Source organism: Euprymna scolopes, chromosome 37 (assembly GCF_053919585.1).
Source record: "Euprymna scolopes isolate OS-2025 chromosome 37, ASM5391958v1, whole genome shotgun sequence".
NCBI classification, from domain to species: domain Eukaryota; kingdom Metazoa; phylum Mollusca; class Cephalopoda; order Sepiida; family Sepiolidae; genus Euprymna; species Euprymna scolopes.
The window spans coordinates 83,316,659-83,335,624 of record NC_136518.1 but is presented as its reverse complement, the minus strand read 5'-3'; the positions used below and the strand labels follow the sequence as shown (position 1 = coordinate 83,335,624).

Genomic DNA, 18,966 nt, shown 5'->3' with positions numbered 1-18,966 from the left:
GGTAGCTTGTCTCATTATTTTCCATTCGACTACCGGCGAATGTCCGCTTTCTTTGAGTTCCCAGTATTTATTCGCTAGTGGTTGGTTTGTTATTATTATTATTATTATTATTATTATTATTATTATTATTATTATTATTATTATTATTATTTCTGCTAGTGTTGTTTTTATTTCTGTCATGGTGTCTACTTTTTTTATTGTTTATTTTGTTGTTGTTTACATTGTTTTCATTTAGTATTTTGTTATTATGTGCCTTAATTATCATCTCTAAATTTTCGCAACAACTGTAAGATGTGAGTTCAAGGTATTTTTTATAAAAATACCTTGAAGTTATCTTACATATATATATATATATATATATATATATATATATATATATATATGCGCTCGAGTCTATGTAAATACAGATTTGCCAAAAATGGTGCAGGATCCAATCCCATTGGGATACCTATCGTTTGGAGTAATATTTTATTCCCTATTTGAAAATAGCATTCTTTAATAAGATGACTTATAAGTATTTTTAAAATACCTTTAGAAATACTTGTTTTGCTACTTTTATTTTTTACACCAGAAAGCTTTAGAGTTTGAAAAGTCTATATATTTACTTTTGCCACCATCAAAAGCTTAATCCACAATATCATTTAATTCTTTTATAAGTTTTTCGTGCGGAATTTTGGTATATGGCGGACTAAAATCATAAGTAGCTATAAATTTTGCTTTTATTCTGGAATTTATTTTATCTATTTTTTCTTTCACTGGTTGGGAATTATTTACTACCCAAAATAGATTTATATTACTATAGAATTCTCTTTTCAGGTGAAAATTATTTATTTGATTTATAAGTAATTTAAATATTTTAGATATAGCTTTACTTAAAGGTTTAGTAATGCACGTCTTAAAACCTACAATAAATCTAGCACTAACTGGATTTTAATGCATTTTAGGTATCCAATACATACATGGAAGATTTTTGTTTTTTTCTTCTAACTTTAATCCTACTTTTTCACTAATAATACTATTATTCAGAATAATGCTATCTAAATTAATATTACTTACTTTATAGGTATCCGAAACGTTACCTATAATTTCTACTTCTATTAATAAACGTTGCATATAATTTTTTTTCATATATTGTTTGCCGCTTTATCAATCGGAACTATTACAAACTTATCTTCAAGTATTTTAAGTTCCTCCAGTATTTCTGAATTTTTTAAAAGAGGATTGGTTTTTCTGGGGTGTTTAAATTTTTTTTTATATGTTTAACCTTTTCATTTACGCATTCAGGTATACTATATACTATTTTTCCATGCATCAAACGTAGACTGGTGCTAATTTATATTTCTTTACCATAGACATAATAAAACCCTCTAGTGCTTTAGTTACTTCTTTAACGCATTTAGTGTGATTTATGCATTTAGGCTCTCTATAATTCGGACCTTTACTAAGGATTTTTCTTAATTTAGAATTATTTACTATCTTTAAATCTCCTGTAATTGCATGTTTTATCTAATTATTGCAGAAAGGAGAGGAATTACATTCACATTCTGGAATATTTATAATATTATCATTCATATTTATATGTTCTACCGTTTTTTTTTTATAATTGAAAATCTTATTGCGTATTGTTGGCCCTAGTTTATATGTAACTATTGGTTTTTGATCTTTTGTCTGTAACTCATTTGGTAGTAATTGTATGGTTTTTTGTTTATTAAATATTTTAGGTAAATTTACATCATCAAAACCTTTATTTTCATACAAAACTACACAAACATTTCTAGGTTTCTTTTTTATATCATTCACTGCTGGCTTATATAATTTAGTGTCGATTATGTCCAGAGTATAATCATACAATTGAATGAAATAGTCCTTCTTATATATCGTATGTGATTGTAATAATATTTTCGATGCTGTTTCCTTCAAAACCTTCTTTTTTGTTTGATTAAGTAGTTTTCTTATATAATTGAACAACTCAGAAATTTGATTAATCATAATATCTAAAAAAGTCCTCGCATGAAATAGCCGATTCTCTATTATTTCTATTAGCATAAGTTCTATCTCTAATACCATACTGAGGCAAAGCTGGATATAATCTACCTAACTTTAATATTCAAACCATATGGGTAAATTACCCGCATTTAAAAAAAAATATTTTGTCTTCCTTATCCTGACGCATCCTTAGGATATCGTTATCTACATTACCTAGACTATTATATTCATTGCTTTTAAATTTTTCAATTATTTGTACGGGAAAAGACGACTGAATACAGGTTTCTTTAAAATGTTTATATATATATATATATATATATATATATATATATATAAATGATAGTTTGCGTAAATATATATATATATATATAAATGATAGTTTGCGTAAATATATATATGAGGGGCGTTCAATAAGTAATGTCCCTGACCGACTTCCAGTTGTCTGATCTAGCTGAAATTTTGCATGTGCAATGATTTATATTTCTACGTGTTATGTGGCAAATCACAGCTCTGAACTAATTGGGGTTTCTGTTTTACAAGTGTTTGAACTGAGTCAGGTGTGAAATGGAGCCTGTTGAATGTCGAGCAGTGTTTTTGTATTTGAAAGGACGCACCCCACAGGAGACTTTTGATGAAATGAAAGAAACTTATGCTGATAATGCCCCATCATATGACCTTGTAAAACGCTGGCATCGTGAATTCAAACATGGCCGGAAATCTGTGGAAACAGCTCCCAGACCTAGTCGCCCCCCCCTTCTGCCGTCAAGTTGAGGCTGCCATTTTGGAAAATCGGCGCATTACTATTCGCCAAATAGCCCAAGATGTCAAGATTAGTACAGGGTCTGTGGAAACTATCATTCATGACAATTTGCATATGCATAAGGTGTTTTCCAGATGGATTCCCAGGTGACTCACCATTCCAGAAGCGAGAACGCATCGAGTGCTCGAGGATGAATTCGGAGATGTGCCAAGAAGATAAGTCAAAGTTTGCCAAAAGACTGATTACACAGGATGAAACCTGGGTCCATCACTATGATCCAGAGACCAAAGCCCAGTCAATGCAGTGGAATCACTTGGACTCACCACCTCCAAAGAAAGCAAGGGAGAAGCCTTCCGCTGGCAAGGTCATGCTCAAAGTGTTCTGGGACCAGGACGGAGTAGTGATGACAGATTTCCTGGCAAAGGGTACCACAATTACAGGAGCCTATTATGCTTCACTTTTGAGAAAATTAAGGGAAGCTATCAAAATCAAGAGGCGGGGCAAGATCAGCAAAGGTACCCTCCTCCTGCAGGACAACGCTCCGGTCCACAACTCACATGTCACCAGATCAGAAGCACGGGCGTGTGATTATGAAATCTCCCCAATCCTTCCTATTCTCCTGACCTTGTGGGTCAGGGGCATTACTTATTGCACGCCCTTATATATATATATATATATATATATATATATATATATATATATATATATATATATATATATATATATATATATATATATAAATGACTGCTTGCGTAAAAAAAATGACAGCTTGCGTAAGATATTTATTTATGCGTCGAGAAATTATCAAAGTTAATCATAAAGGACACTCGTCTGTATCTGAACTGTCTGTCTGTCTGTATCTTTCTCTCTCTCTCTCTCTCTCTCTCTCTCTCTCTCTCTCTATATATATATATATATATATATATATATATATAGTTCGGATACAGACGAGTGATATTTTTCACTTTTCCAACTTTAATAATTTCTCGACGCATAAATAAATCTTTTACGCAAACTGTCGTTTTACTGGTTCGTGTCATCAATCAGTTTAGAAACACAGCGCCATTGATACACTCATGAGATTAAATAAGCTATTGATAATATTTTGAAACTAATTTATAACCAAGTTTTATAACCGCGCTTAAACTCACACAATTAAATTGTTCCTTTGTTGCCATCGTTATTTAAAAAATTACGTAATCGTATACCATGTAGATAATGCGTGTGCTAATAAATAACGAATTCTGACATCCCTTTTGTCCTAGATTAGTAGATAATACCTCGGCGGATGATCTCATGACGGACGAAAGTATACTACACTATCCCCTCCTGAACTGAGCAGTGAAAGAAGCACTAATAGAGATAATCGTTTCAATTGAAGACAGACAAATACCAAATCACCATTAATAATAGATATAGGTTTCATTTTTTATTTACCTTTTTTGGTTGGAGGTTTATACATACAGACAAACAATCTTTATATATAGAACGCAATAATAAATCAGTCGTCAAGGTGCATAGCTCCGCCTGACAACGTAAGGATGGACCAACATTTTATCTAACCTTTCATGTAACTCCTTCGAATCGCTGAGAACTCAAGTACTTTTTTTTAGCTCCTATCATAATTAAATGATAGATATAAGAGGTGTTTTCAAAGAACTTTAAAGTAAAATAAATAACAGAAAAAAATTATTATACTAATATGTAGTTCATTCCAAATATTTATTTTTTACATTTATAATTTAAATACAATGTCTGGCATATGGCGTAATATAGTGGTCCAATTTCCACAAACTCTACGCATTAAATTAGACTGTATTTGGCAATAATGCGTCCAATGTTGTCTTTCAAATGGTCTATTGTGTCTGGTTTATCAGTGTAGACTTTATAAATCCGCATTCCCAAATCTAACTGGTTTAAATCAAACCAACGAGGTGACCAGCTGACAGCTCCATTTCGTGAAATGGTTCGTTCATCAAATGTTTCAAAATGATTTTCAAACTAAATTTGCACAATTTGCAAAACGTTGCTCGGATGCTAGTTTCTTCATGATGAATTTCCAGACCAAGGCGAACTAAAATAACCGATAGTTGCCAAATCTGCAATCTCACCTGCAAAAAGTGCCTGGGCAGTCTCGTCGGCATTCCCCGGCGATGGCGCCTCAGACGATTAGTAATTAACTAACCCCTTCTCAAAGAGAGAAGGCAAAGCCTGGAAGGGTGAATCTCCAAGCACTACACAAAATCAACAGGAACTTTGCAGCTAATTCTACCCTATGCGACGAAGGCCATCAACTCCCCATATTTCCTCCTATAACACAGAACAGGCTGGGTAGCATACAAATATCCGTGCATGAGGTCGCCAAGCTAATAAAGAACCTAGATTCCAGTAAAGCAACTGGCCCTGATGGCATCCCAATTATAGTGTTAAAAAAGCTTCAACCAGAACTTGCTCCCATACTTACGAAACTATTTAAGCGCTGCCTTAAGGAGAAGTGCTTTCCGACTCCCTGGAAGACCTCTTCAGTTTGCCCTATATTTAAGAATTCAGGTGATAAGTCATCTCCCTCTCAATACAGACCTATAAGTCTCCTGTGAGTTATGAGTAAGTTGCTGGAATCCATATTAAATAGAAATAGTCAACCACCTCAGCAGGAATAACCTTCTTAGTGACACACAATATGGTTTCCGCTCTGCAAGATCTACCGCAGATGTGCTGACGGTTATATCCCACAGGATAAGTGAATCTCTTGACAAAGGCTTTCTTTCTAGGGCAATTGCTCTTGACATATCAAAGGCCTTTGACAAGGTATGGCATAAGGGTCTACTTTACAAGATTTCCAGCTACGGTATAACGGGAAATGTTTTCTCAATCATTAAATCATTTCTCTCCGATAGGCTCATAAGAGTAGTGGTAGATGGACAAAAATCAGAGGCCTCCAATATAAATGCTGGAGTCCCCCAGGGGTCAATCCTGGGCCCAACTCTCTTCCTGATCTACATCAATGACCTCCCTAAACACATACTTAAATCATTCGTTGACATCTATGCTGATGACACAACCATCTACGGCAACACATCAAAGGCTGTAAATGACAAAGTTCTCTCTGATTCTCTCTCCTCTGATCTCGAGCGCGTGGTTCAGTGGGGGAAGATGTGGCTGGTTACCTTTAATGTATCCAAAACCAAACTCCTATCCTTACATCATCAACGCTCTGATCCCCAGCTGGCATCAATTGTGATGGATGGCTCTCGTCTGGGTGAGGCTCCGTGTTTTGACAAGCTTCTGGGTTTGACCTTTACTCCTGATCTGAAATGGAACACGTACATCAAGTCTGTTGCCAAGGTCGCTGGAAAGATGGTGGGATCCTTCTACCGCTCCAGAAGATATCTCACTACTGATGCAATTCTCTATCTATATAAAAGCCAAGTACGTCCAAGGATGGAATACTGTTGCCATATCTGGGCAGGAGCTGCTAAAAACAGCCTATCCTGCCTTGACAGAGTACAAAATAGACTTCGTGGCTTAGTGAGGGATGCCCTTTTCTCTACCCTGCAACCTCTCTCCCACAGAAGAGACGTTGCGAGCCTGTCCTTGTTTTATCGTTATTTCCATGGCAGATGCTCGTCTGAACTCCAATCTCTGGTCCCCCCTCGCCAATCTTTCACGAGAAACACCCGTCTAGCTGAATCCACTGTGAAAAATTTCCCCCCTCTATATCTGTGCCTAAATCAAAACGCGGATTCCATGAACAAAGCTTCTTTCTTAGAACTGCATGCCTGTGGAACTCTGTTCCGTCTGCCTGCTTCCCTCCGGACTACAATTTGGATGTCTTCAAGTCCAATGTTAACAAATTCCTAATGAACCGCCCCCTTAAGTAAACACTTCAGCAAATCTCCTCACTAATTTAATGTACTTGCAATAACCCTTATCCCTGAGTGGCTTCTGGGCCTTGATAAGTGGTGATCACTGTGTAAAAAAAAAAAAAAAAGGAACCGAATCATTTCAGTAAGGGTTTAATTTTAGGAGCCAGGATAAAAATCTTGTGCCAGAGAGTTGTCAATTAAAATTTCGCCGCCTCTAAAACACCTTATGTGATATATGTATATGTGAAACACACGAAATGCAAATATCTTCAAGCTTTTACCTAGTTTGCACGGCTCCAAGTGCTCGCAGTCATCGAAAGAAACAGACATTTTAAGACATGAATTATTTTTGCGGAATGTCTTTTTACTTTTTTTTTTATACTTGTCTTTATAATGTGCCGAGCTTGTTAATGTACAACTGATTATGATAATTTTATCTTGTCCTGGCTTGCGCTACCCCCTGAAAACCCCCAAAAAACAAAAGGAAGAAATAAGTAGGGGAGTGGGAGTGATAGTCTCATAAAGATAGAACAAATATAAGATTACCCTCTCCCTTTCCAAAAAAAAAAAAAAAAAAAGAAATGCCTGGGAGGATGGTATCAGAACCATAGAACAGATAATATATCTTCGAAAGAAAAAAAATAAGAGAAAAAAATAATGTTTAAGAACATGGTATTATGATGAACGAACATATACTATAAGAGAAAGTAATGCCTAGGAGAATGGCCCCATAACAACAGAACATAGTAAACTACTCGCAAAGGAACAGGTAACGTCTGGGAGGATAGTCTTACGACAGCAGAACAGCTACTACATTTTCTTAGCTGAAACCACTATCAATAATTTCCCCCACTCTTTATCTGTGCCGAAACTTAAACGTAGATTCCATGAACGAAGCTTATTTCTTAGAACTGCACGCCTATGGAAGGGTGTTCCGTTTCTCTGCTTTCCAACTGATTACAATATGGTCGTCTTCAAGTCCAATGTGAACAAGTAATCCGATTTACCAAATTTCCACTACTAACAATTACTACGCCTTGATAAGTGCTGACTCTTATGTACCCCCCCCCCGATAATACATTAATACAATTGAATCGAAGTAATAGTGTTGTGTAGAACGAGGTACATATTGACGGGTTCATATCGGAGATATGTATAACAGAGATTAATATTGGGGCACATGTATAACGGGAACATAACATATATAACGATGGTGATGACAATTCTAAGGCGAAGACATTTATAACCGTTCTTTGTACATCATGACGACTGTGATGATAAATCTGGAGGAAGACATTTATATCAGGCTGGGATGGTTCTTGGTGACTTCATATTAATACGGACTAGGAAATATGATGCAATAGTTCTTAACACAGAGGAGGAGAGGAGATACTTCACTTATGATGGTGAGGAGGCAAATTACTTGTAAGGGCATTATACAAGAGTTCATTATAAGATGATAATAAACACATTTTCCTTTTCTGTTGTAAGGAATTACGACACGAGACAACACTTACAAAATATAGATGATTTCTTTATTCTTCAACCGGCCGATTGTTGATGTCAGGAATTCAAACTTGGATCTACATTGTCTACTTTCCTCCCTTCACTTCTAAGGGGCTCTCTTCTCGATCTCTCCTGATTCTCTGTCTGTCTCTCACTAACTCTATCTCTGATTGACTCTCTAACTTCGAACCGTCGATCCTATATTGAGAAATATCCTTTGTTTATGACGTCAGAATGTGTGGTTTCCAAACGTGACTAATTTTTAATTGGCTTTACATATGTCTGTACAAACCCACCTTTGGCAAACAAGGAGTTCTCAATTCTAATTGTTTAATATCTAACCTATTTTTAAACAATATATTTTAACTCACATTGCGCATTCATTTAACTGACATATTTAATATCCAGATTTCTAAAAGAATGGACAATAGACTCTTTTTCCGACATAATTAATATTTAGCTATTTCTAATAGAATTAACAATGGACTAAATTTCTAAGATTCCAATTGTCCATTATCTTTATTCTAACCTTATCCTAATATCATTTTCACTTATCTGGTATGCCTTCGTACTTACATGAGAAGGGGACAGCCCTTTCATGTAACAATAGTATGTGTTTCGCTTCAGAGAAACAAATAACCCATCTCCATTAGTAGAAGATAAATCTAATTGATGAGCCCATAGTATCTGAAGCTAGGGAATCTTGATGCCAAACTCGAGATTTTATAAAAAAATTCAAACTGAAACTTCTTTTAAACTACGAAGGTAGATTGTTCACGTTCCGTTAGTCATGATCAAGTAGAAGTCTAAAAAAAGTAAATTTTATTTTAATCTCAGTTTGTATCACTATAGTGAGGCTTGAACCTTCAATCTCCAGAAGGCTGTCATATGGGACCGGTTATTGCTTTTATTTGACATCTTTTATGTTATGTTAATCGCTCCAGACAAGGCATGAAGCAACTTGATGTAAGAAGATAAAATATATTCAAGGTCGAAAACCAGTCTACGATAAATTTAGATAGATAGATAGATCTCGACTCAGAAAACAGCAATTCCCTCTTTGCTAGAAACATCGCTTATGGAATGCGAGAACTAAAAGACAAAATAAGGGAAGCAACGGCTGCCGAAAATATACCCAAAGGTTACCTTTTACTCTCTTTAAAAGTTAAAGCTATTATCCATTGTGCCACGTACCCATGAGGATAAAATAAAAGTTCAGTTTAAAATTAAACGAGGCATCTCTGTTTCTGACGCACCTCCATGACAGGGGTTGCTTTATTAGAGTTTTATACTATCAATATTTGCAATAGATAAATGAAACTTTTAGACTAGGAAAGCATCAGTGCAGTTATCATAACATTGCTATTTGCAGCCATCTCTGACCTATGTGGAATAAAAATAGGAGACGTTAGTTTTGGAACGCTCCTCGTAGCTTGAATAACAGAGGGAAGTTGATGAACTCACAATGTTATAGAATGCTATATAATGCTAGCATATCCCAATAAGCATTCGTTTCGAAATTTAGTTGTCTGTTTGAATAATCCAAAAATCAACGGTGGTGTTTATCTCAACTTAAAAGAAGAGGAGGAAACCAGGCGCCATTGATGAACGCAACGACTTAAGTGGGTTACGTTTAGGTTGAGTGGGTTAGGTTGCAGCTTGAAAATAAATTGCAACCACGTAAAAGCAGACTTGATTTTCCAGTCCGGTTCTTGTTTCTTTGAGATTTCGTAAATGATATGCAAACGTTTTCGGTGCTACGTATTCGAAGGCTTCGTTAAACTAATCACATCAAACATTAAACGCGGGCGCCCGAGCCTCGATTAAACCGAGAAACCAATAATGAAGAGATCGAATTTATCGACATCATTCCCCGAATCACCGACATTCTTTAAACATACATATAAATTTGGAGACCGTGTTTTCAGTAGAAAAAGAACGCAAAGAGTGTGGAAACCTTCGCCACAACACACAAATCATTTACAATTGTATCGAGGAAGTTAGATGGAAGAATACCTTATAGATAAGCCCCGTTCTCGTTAACCAAAAAGTAATGCTTCCTAATTTTTATTCCACCAGAATGGGTCAGTGGGGATTGCAAATTACATTGTTATGATGACTGAACTTATGCATTCATGATCTGAAAGTTCACCTCCGTGTTGTAGATATTGACGGTGCTAGACACTAAGAAAGAGACCCTTGTAATGAACGCTCGTAAGAAAAAGAGATAAGTCATTAAATTTCCGTCAAAAGTGCATTGAGAATGGTGGTGACTATGTAGAAAAATAAATTCCGCACAAAATGCGCTCGTTTTAATGGTACGACTCCTGTCTTCGTAGCTCTTCAATTTTTTAATTAAAAAATAGGAGTCTTTTATTTTGAAATTACCCTCGTATGAAAAACAGGCTCCGGACACCCATGCACAACTATCGTTCACTGCTGACAAAGGTGCAATGGTGGTGTCTAATATAGAAAAATAAATCCTGGAGCACAATATGTCACTCGTTTAAATAGTATCTGTCTTCATAGTTAAAAGTTAAAAAATAGGAGGCCTTACTTTTGGTACGGCCCTATAATATTTTGTATGAGGACAAATATGAAATTAATACATCTTATTATATATATATATATATATATATATATATATATATATATATATATATATATATAATAAGGGAATTTAACGTTTTTAATGTACGTAAAGATATTTCATGTAAATAAAGTAAAATTGTCCTATCACTAAAGTTTATTGCCAATATAAAACGAAAACGTCGAAAAAAAATACTGAAAAAAAATGTACCAAAAATATAGAAAATAAAATGTACAGAAAATATTGAAAATAAAGTAACAAAAAATATCGAAAATAAAAAGTACCCCAAAATATTGAAAAGATAACGCACCAAAAATATTTAAACAAAAAATACCAGAAATATTGAACATAATAAACCGCCGAAAACGTTGTAAATAAAAATGAAATAAAAAAATGTAAAGTAGCAAACATATTTAGAAAAAGGATGAACAAATATTGAAAATAACAAAAATATGTAAAAATATTTAAAATAAAATTGCAAATATTAAAAATAAAAAGTATCAGTAATTATTAAGAATATTTAAAAGAACCAATATATATTAAAAATAAGAAAAACCACAAAAGATATAAAAATAACTAAACGTTCCTAAATACCAAAAATATTGAACATTAAAAATAACAAAAAGTACACAAATATATTAAAAATAACAAAAACACAAACGTATTAAAAATAACTAAAAGTACCTAAATATATTAAAAATAACAAAAAACACAAACAAATTAATATAACAAAAACACAAACATATTAAAAGTAACTAAAAATACTCAAATATATTAAAAATAACAAAAACACATATCAAAAAATAACTAAAAGTACAAAAATATAAAAATTACAAAAAACACAAACATATAAAAAATAACTAAAAGTACAAACATCTATTAAAATAACTGAAATTACACAAAAACACAAAAACACAAACATATTAAAAATAATTAAAAGTACAAACATATTAAAATAATAAAAACACAAACAAATTAAAATAACTAAAAGTATACAAATATATTAAAAATAACTAGTACACAAATATATTAAAAATAACTAAAAGTACACAGAAAACACAAAAAACACAAACATATAAAAATAACGAAAAGTACAAACATATTAAAAATAACTAAAAGTATACAAACATATTAAAAATAACTAAAAGTATACAAACATGTTAAAAATAGCTAAAAGTATACAAATATATTAAAAATAACTAAAAGTACATAAATATATTAAAAATAAAAAAAGACCAGAAACGTATTAAACATAACTAAAAGTACTCAAACATAATAAAATAACAAAAAACTCAAACATATAAAAATAACAAAAAAAACATATTAAAATTAACTAAAAGTATACAAACCTATTAAAAATAGAAAATAACACAAACATATTAAAAATAACAAAAACACAAACATATTAAAAATAACAAAAAGTAAACCAACCTATTTAATATAACAAAAAACAGAAACCTATTGAAAATAACAAAAACACAAACATTAATATACACTAAAAGTACACTAATATATAAAAAATAACAACAAAAAAACACAAACCTATTAAAAATAACTAAAAGTACACAAATATATAAACAATAACAAAAACACAAACATATTAAAATTAATTAAAAGTACACAAATATATAAAATAACAAAAACACAAACATTAAAATTAACTAAAAGTAGAAAAATATAAAAAAAATAAAAACACAAACATATTAAAAATAACAAAAAACACAAACCTATTAAAAATAACGAAAAACACAAACAAATTGATATAACAAAAACCAACATATAAAATTAACTAAAAATACTCAAATATATTAAAAATAACAAAAAACACATATTAAAAAATAACTAAAAGTACAAAAATATTAAAATAACAAAAAACAGAAACATATATAAAATAACTAAAAGTACACAAATATATTAAAAATAACTGAAAGTATACAAAAACACTAACATATTAAAAATACCTAAAAGTACAAACATATAAAAATAACAAAAATACAAACATATTAAAAATAACTAAAAGTATACAAAAACACAAAAAACATATTAAAAATAACTAAAAGTACAAATATATTAAAATAACAAAAGCAAATACATATTTAAAATAACTAAAAGTATACAAATATATTAAAAATAACTAAAAGTACACAAAACACAAAAAACACAAATATATAAAAAAAACGAAAAGTACAAACATATTAAAATTACAATAAATACAAACACATTAAAAATTACTAAAAGTATACACATATATAAAAATTTCAAAGAAATAGAAACGTATTAAAAATAAGTAAAAGTACACAAACATATAAAAATAACAAAAAACACAAACATATTAAAAATAACAAAAACGCAAACATATTAAAATTAACTAAAAGTACACAAATATATTAAAAATAACAAAAAAACACAAACATAATAAAATTAACTAAAAGTACACAAATATATAAAAATAACAAAAACACAATCATATTAAAAATAACTGAAAGTACTCAGATATATTAAAAATAAAAAACACAAACAAATTAATATAACAAAAAACACAAGCATATTAAAAGTAGCTAAAAGTACTCAAATATATTAAAAATAAAAAACACATATTAAAAAATAACTAAAAGTACAAAAATATTAAAATAACAAAAACATACATATAAAAAATAACTAAAAGTACACAAATATATTAAAAATAACTGAAAGTACACAAAAACACAAAAACACAAACATATTAAAAATAACTAAAAGTAGAAACATATTAAAATAACAAAAAGTACACAAAAAACACAAAAAACACAAACATATAAAAATAACTAAAAGTAGACAAACATATAAAAATAACAAAAAGTACACAAAAACACAAAAAACACAAACATATAAAAATAACTAAAAGTACAAACATATTAAAATTACAAAAACGCAAATATATTAAAAATAACTGAAAGTACACAAAAAACACAAAAACACAGACATATAAAAATAATTAAAAGTACAAACATATTAAAATAACAAACACGCAAATATATTAAAAATAACTAAAAGTACACAAAACACAAAAAACACAAACATATAAGAATAACAAAAAGTATACAAATATATTAAAAATAACTAAAAGTATACAAATATATTAAAAATAACTAAAAGTACATAAATATATTAAAATATCAAAGAAACAGAAACGTATTAAAAATAACTAAAAGTACACAACCATATTAAAATAACAAAAAACTCAAACATATAAAAATAACAAAAACACAAACCTATTAAAAATAATAAAAAGTACACAAACCTATTAAAAATAACAACAAAAAACACACACATATTAAATTAACTAAAAGTACACAGATATATTAAAAATAACATGACACAAATATATTAAAATCCGAAACAAATTTTAATTTTTGACCTTCGTAATATGTTTGTGCAAACCATTAAAAATAACAAAAAGTATTACAGCATATTGAAAATAACGAAAACTACCAAAAATATTGAAAATACCGAAAAATATTTAAAATAACGAAAAATATTGAAAATAACGAAAACTACCAAAAATATTGAAAATAAAAAGTACGAAAATGTTTTAGAAGATATAGAATTGAAGTGGCAAAATAATGATCGAAACTGCAATTCAAAAAACATTTATTAAGATGAAAAAGAAAAATTGTGCTTGTTCGCAAATGAAAACCGACAATCAAAAAACTGAATTTGAATGTTATCTACTTAATTGGCATGTCAAAATTAGTAACATATCTAAAAAATACAAAAAAATGATAAAGTAGAAATTTAATTATTAATGGAGTTTTTCTTAAAAAAATAACAGAAGAGTCTTTATGGTAGCAGAGAAGGTAACTGCATGAAGTCAGGGATTTCAAAATGATAGTGGCGAATCAACAAATTGTGAAATCGTAAAATTACACGTTTTATGTAATTATTCATTAATATAATACTAATTTCGACATGATTATTAAGTTGATAACATTGCTTTTAGTTGAACTTCAATTTTCGTTATTATTCTGAACAAGCATTTAAAGTATGTATTTTCCACTTTACAAGACGTATGAAAACACATATAAATTATAGTACGTGCAAAATATTTAAACGGAATAATGTGTTCTATAATATACTAAACAATTGTAAAGAAAATTGATATGTAATATTGTTGGAGTCTATATAACATGTGGATGTAAATCGTGTATAAAATTTATGAGTTTCTATTATCGATTAGTATATGATTGTATGCAAGTGTATATACGTGCATATATATATATATATATATATATATATATATATATATATATATATATATACGTGTAATAGTTCGTTATGTGTATATACATTTAAATACAGTTCATGACGGACAATAATATACATAAATACCTTTACAAAACAAAGAACGACTAACATTTATTTGGGGTTTCACACATCTAACCAACAATCGGGGAAGATATCAGACTCATCTTGAGTTTTGTCTTGACGGAAAGCTGCAACGAAAATTCTCCCCAAGAACAACAGAGCCTTAGGTTTTATTTTCGGCTATTTTGTATTCCCTCTTGGAAACTTGCACGCCATTTCTGATACTCTCTGCTCGGAGCCATCACGATCTGTCGACCGTCTCTCCCTCTCCCGACTCCGATTAACTGATTGTTCTAATTAATTCCCACGTAATCTAAAAAAAACATATTCTTTCTAAATTAGTATACGTCATTAAAATAATCACCTCATGTTTTTAAATGTCATTATTTCTAAGTTGTCGGTTAAATCGTTTTGATAATCGTTTTAAGCTAACATTCCTGGTAAAGTATTAAATGTAAATAAATATTTATTCTAAATATTTTTATTATTCTAAAACATCACAAAATTTTTTGGCTCGATTAATAATAACTATGATCGAGCAGCACACCTTTCGGCGTCGTTTCCCGGTCAATATCCAGCAGATATTTCGCACGTATGTAGCCTGAAAACAGTTAAAAGAACAAATGCTACACGAAGGGAGCTTTAAGCGAAGCACAGGTGCTTTACAACAAACACGTACACATTGCACCCTGGGTTATCGCCGATGAGCAATCACGAAACAATCCAATTAATAAGTTTTTTTTTGTACACACGTGTGTCTTTGATCATCACTTTTTCCACGTGTCTGTTTCTTGCATTGTCTAGTGGCTATGATCAACTGTTTAACTCAAGACGAATAAAATCCATTGTTGGCGGTTTTAAAGGTTTTATTAGGGAGAGAGATTTGTTCATATGAAGAGAGACCCAAAAAATCTTTCTTGTAAAAGATCAACTAAAATAAATTTCTTCTTAATTTTCTTTACTTAATTACAGATTCGTCAACGAACAGACAGTCTAATGTAGATTATTTTAGAGCCCTATATGGTGTGTATACGTCTGAATTGGGTGCTTCCTCGCCGCAAACTGCCTCGAAACTTTGAGTGGAGCACGTGACGAAACTTCAATCTAACAAACAGACACCTGCTTCCTACGTGTTTGGTCTTGACAAGACTTGACGGGACACATAAAGGATTTGCGGCCCATTGTAGTGCCGAACAATCAAACCAATTGCCAGGACTACAACACTTAGTCACCGGATGGCGAAAGATTGATCTCCTTCCCACTACCAAAGTCTAGATACGCGAATCGTATCGGAGGATACTGCTGATGACAACTTAGGAAGTTCTGTAATCGATTAACGAAAAGAACAACTTCTCCCGATAACGCTCTCTATGATTATGAAATCGGGAGTTATGTGATGAAACTGACGAGAGTCTTTGAAATCCGTAATGGTTGTTTTAGTAAGGGACTACTTTTTGGAAATGTGTGTATGAAAACAGTGAATCAGTTTCGGACTAATATAATGTATTAATTTAATATGCAAATGAGTTGAAAGCGAATAATATAAATAAATTACTCATTAGCATATAAAAATCTTTGACCGCCACATCACTAAGACGAACAGCTGCTTTGTGTCCACAACACAACACGTGCCATTTGTTCACCATAACACCCCGCACTATGCAGCGAAAAGTTTACTTACTTCCTCTCCAGGTAAGGTTAGACGCAAGGTTAGGTGCTGTTCTGAAAATCAAGAGTGTACTCTACCTTACGAAAATGCCTTAGCTATCCCGTCGGTATTCCCTGAAAGAGGCACACAGACGATTAGCAATGAACTAGCTTCTTCTGAAAAGGTAAAAACTGGGAGAATTGATCTCTTACGACTGAGCAGTGGTTCCTCAACAACAGCAACAACGTCCCTGTCGAACTGAGAACCGAGGACGTATCCTCGACTTGCACGAAGAGAATACCTTAGCTATCTCGTCGGTATTTCTTTAGAATGGGAACATAAGACGATTAGTAATAAACTAACTCTATTCAACTGACAATCTATCCATCACATTATCTCTAATCTAATCGTCGAGTGGCTTTATGTCTTGATAAGTGGGCTTGAGGCCTCTTTTTCTGGATGTTTTCTAAAAGTGAGAAACTAGTGATAGTCCGGATGTAGCAACGATACTATATGCATGGGTGAATGGTGGCTTTTTAAAGAGACAGGATGCTGTAGTGTGAACAATTTTGCATGATAGAGGGAGCCCACCCCCTTTGCAGCAGCCATGACGATATACTCATCGTATTTGTTCCAATTAATGTTGTCTGTGCATGTTATGCCGAGGAGTTTGAAAGATGGGCTCTCAGGTAGGATGTTAGTTGTCATGACAATCGTTGGTTAAGAATTTTTTTTTGTAATTAAATGAAAGAAGGTTAGTAAAAAAAAAACAAAAAACAAAAACAAAAAACAAATAACAAAATGATTGATTATTCCAATTATCATGTTAATTTCACATTTCAATGTCTTTCATTCTCTCCAAATTTGGTATTTAACGATATTTCTTCTACAATCTATTGTAACACATGCGTATCATGTCGTGTTTTAATGTTCATCATTTTCGTTTTTTTTTGTTAGATTATTTCATCCAGGCTGAATACCACGCGGAACGGGCGCGAACCTTGCTATCTTCTTTTGCAAACAATCTTCCAGACTCTGTGACTGAAACGCTGAACATATATTCCACGCTTCTGAAGATGCACCACATTTTGGCGGTTGCCAACATCGCCTTAAAGAAATATCCTTTTTATTTACAATCTCTGTTAAAAAAAAATCTATCCATTAAAAATAACTATTACACCCCGATAAGATGCACACATTAAGAGAGATTAAATTGTAGATTCAATTTTAGTCATGTTGCAAGTCTATTTGATTAAGAGTTTTTTTCCATTTTGATTAGAATACGTATTTTTCTCGTTTTTCAAAGCGTGATCGTCATGACAATCTAATAGTAAGAAGCCAGGATTGATAACACAGTGTAACCCGGATATAAGAGACTCCAGAACGGGCACTACACTATCTTCTATCCGGGTTAAACTTATATCAGGGGTTCTTATATCCGGGCTACACTGTACATTAACACAGGCTCTAATTTTGGACCAGAGAAAATATGTTTTTCTTATATTCGGGTCTATTATATCCGGGTTACACTGTACTTGGATCCGGGGTTCAAATAGTCCAACCGGCGGTACTTTTACGTCATCCATGATTGAAGAGTGTAAGAAAACATAAAAATATAAATGTTTATGGATACTAATCATATTTATTGACTAAAAAATGATTTAGTCAAATTTACATTTATGGACGCTAATTTTTTTACAATAATCTTTGGAAGAATGACAATATCGTTTAATATTAAATACTAGCGGGGGTACCCGGCGTTGCCCGAGTGTTTGTTTTCGGGACGGGGGGGGGAGTTTTAAAAAAATGTTATGGTAGGTAAGTAGGAAGGATCAAACCCGGAGTCATGAGTAAAAGTAGGAAAATAAAGTGTGAAAAAGAAAACAAAAAAAAAACATCTGCAACGTTAACAGTTCGGCCACCCAGAAAAGTCCATTCCAGTTGTTTAGGAAAAAAAAAACAAAACAAAAAAAAACGACTACGGTAGGTCGGCGCGTAGGTGAAAATATAATGTGAATTGGCCAGCACGCTAACCACTACGCCACAGAGCACTGCAGCTTAGTTTAGTGATTTTAAATAACTTCACATGAAAGAACTACGAAGCCAAACCGGTGTTCTCTTCTCAACTGTTCCTTGTGAACGATCCCCAAACGGTGTTAAGTGGTGGCAGGGGGAGGAGGAATTTATTAGAGAGAAAATATTTTACCACTTCCATTGATCTTAACCGATTTTGGCCGTGACTTCTCAGCAGAAAAAGTATAGAAAT

At 31.9% G+C, this 18,966-nt stretch overlaps 1 protein-coding gene across 3 annotated transcripts in view; it reads left to right on the top strand.

Moving 5' to 3' along the window:
• Positions 1 to 18,966, top strand: part of LOC145261255 (tetratricopeptide repeat protein 23-like) — a 190,472-nt gene that overhangs the window by 77,624 nt on the left and 93,882 nt on the right. For all 3 annotated transcript variants that reach the window (XM_080119654.1, XM_080119653.1, XM_080119652.1), the window contains exon 5: positions 17,658 to 17,821. In XM_080119654.1, coding sequence (XP_079975780.1) covers positions 17,658 to 17,821 — 164 coding nt within the window. The remainder of the gene's footprint in view (positions 1 to 17,657; positions 17,822 to 18,966) is intronic.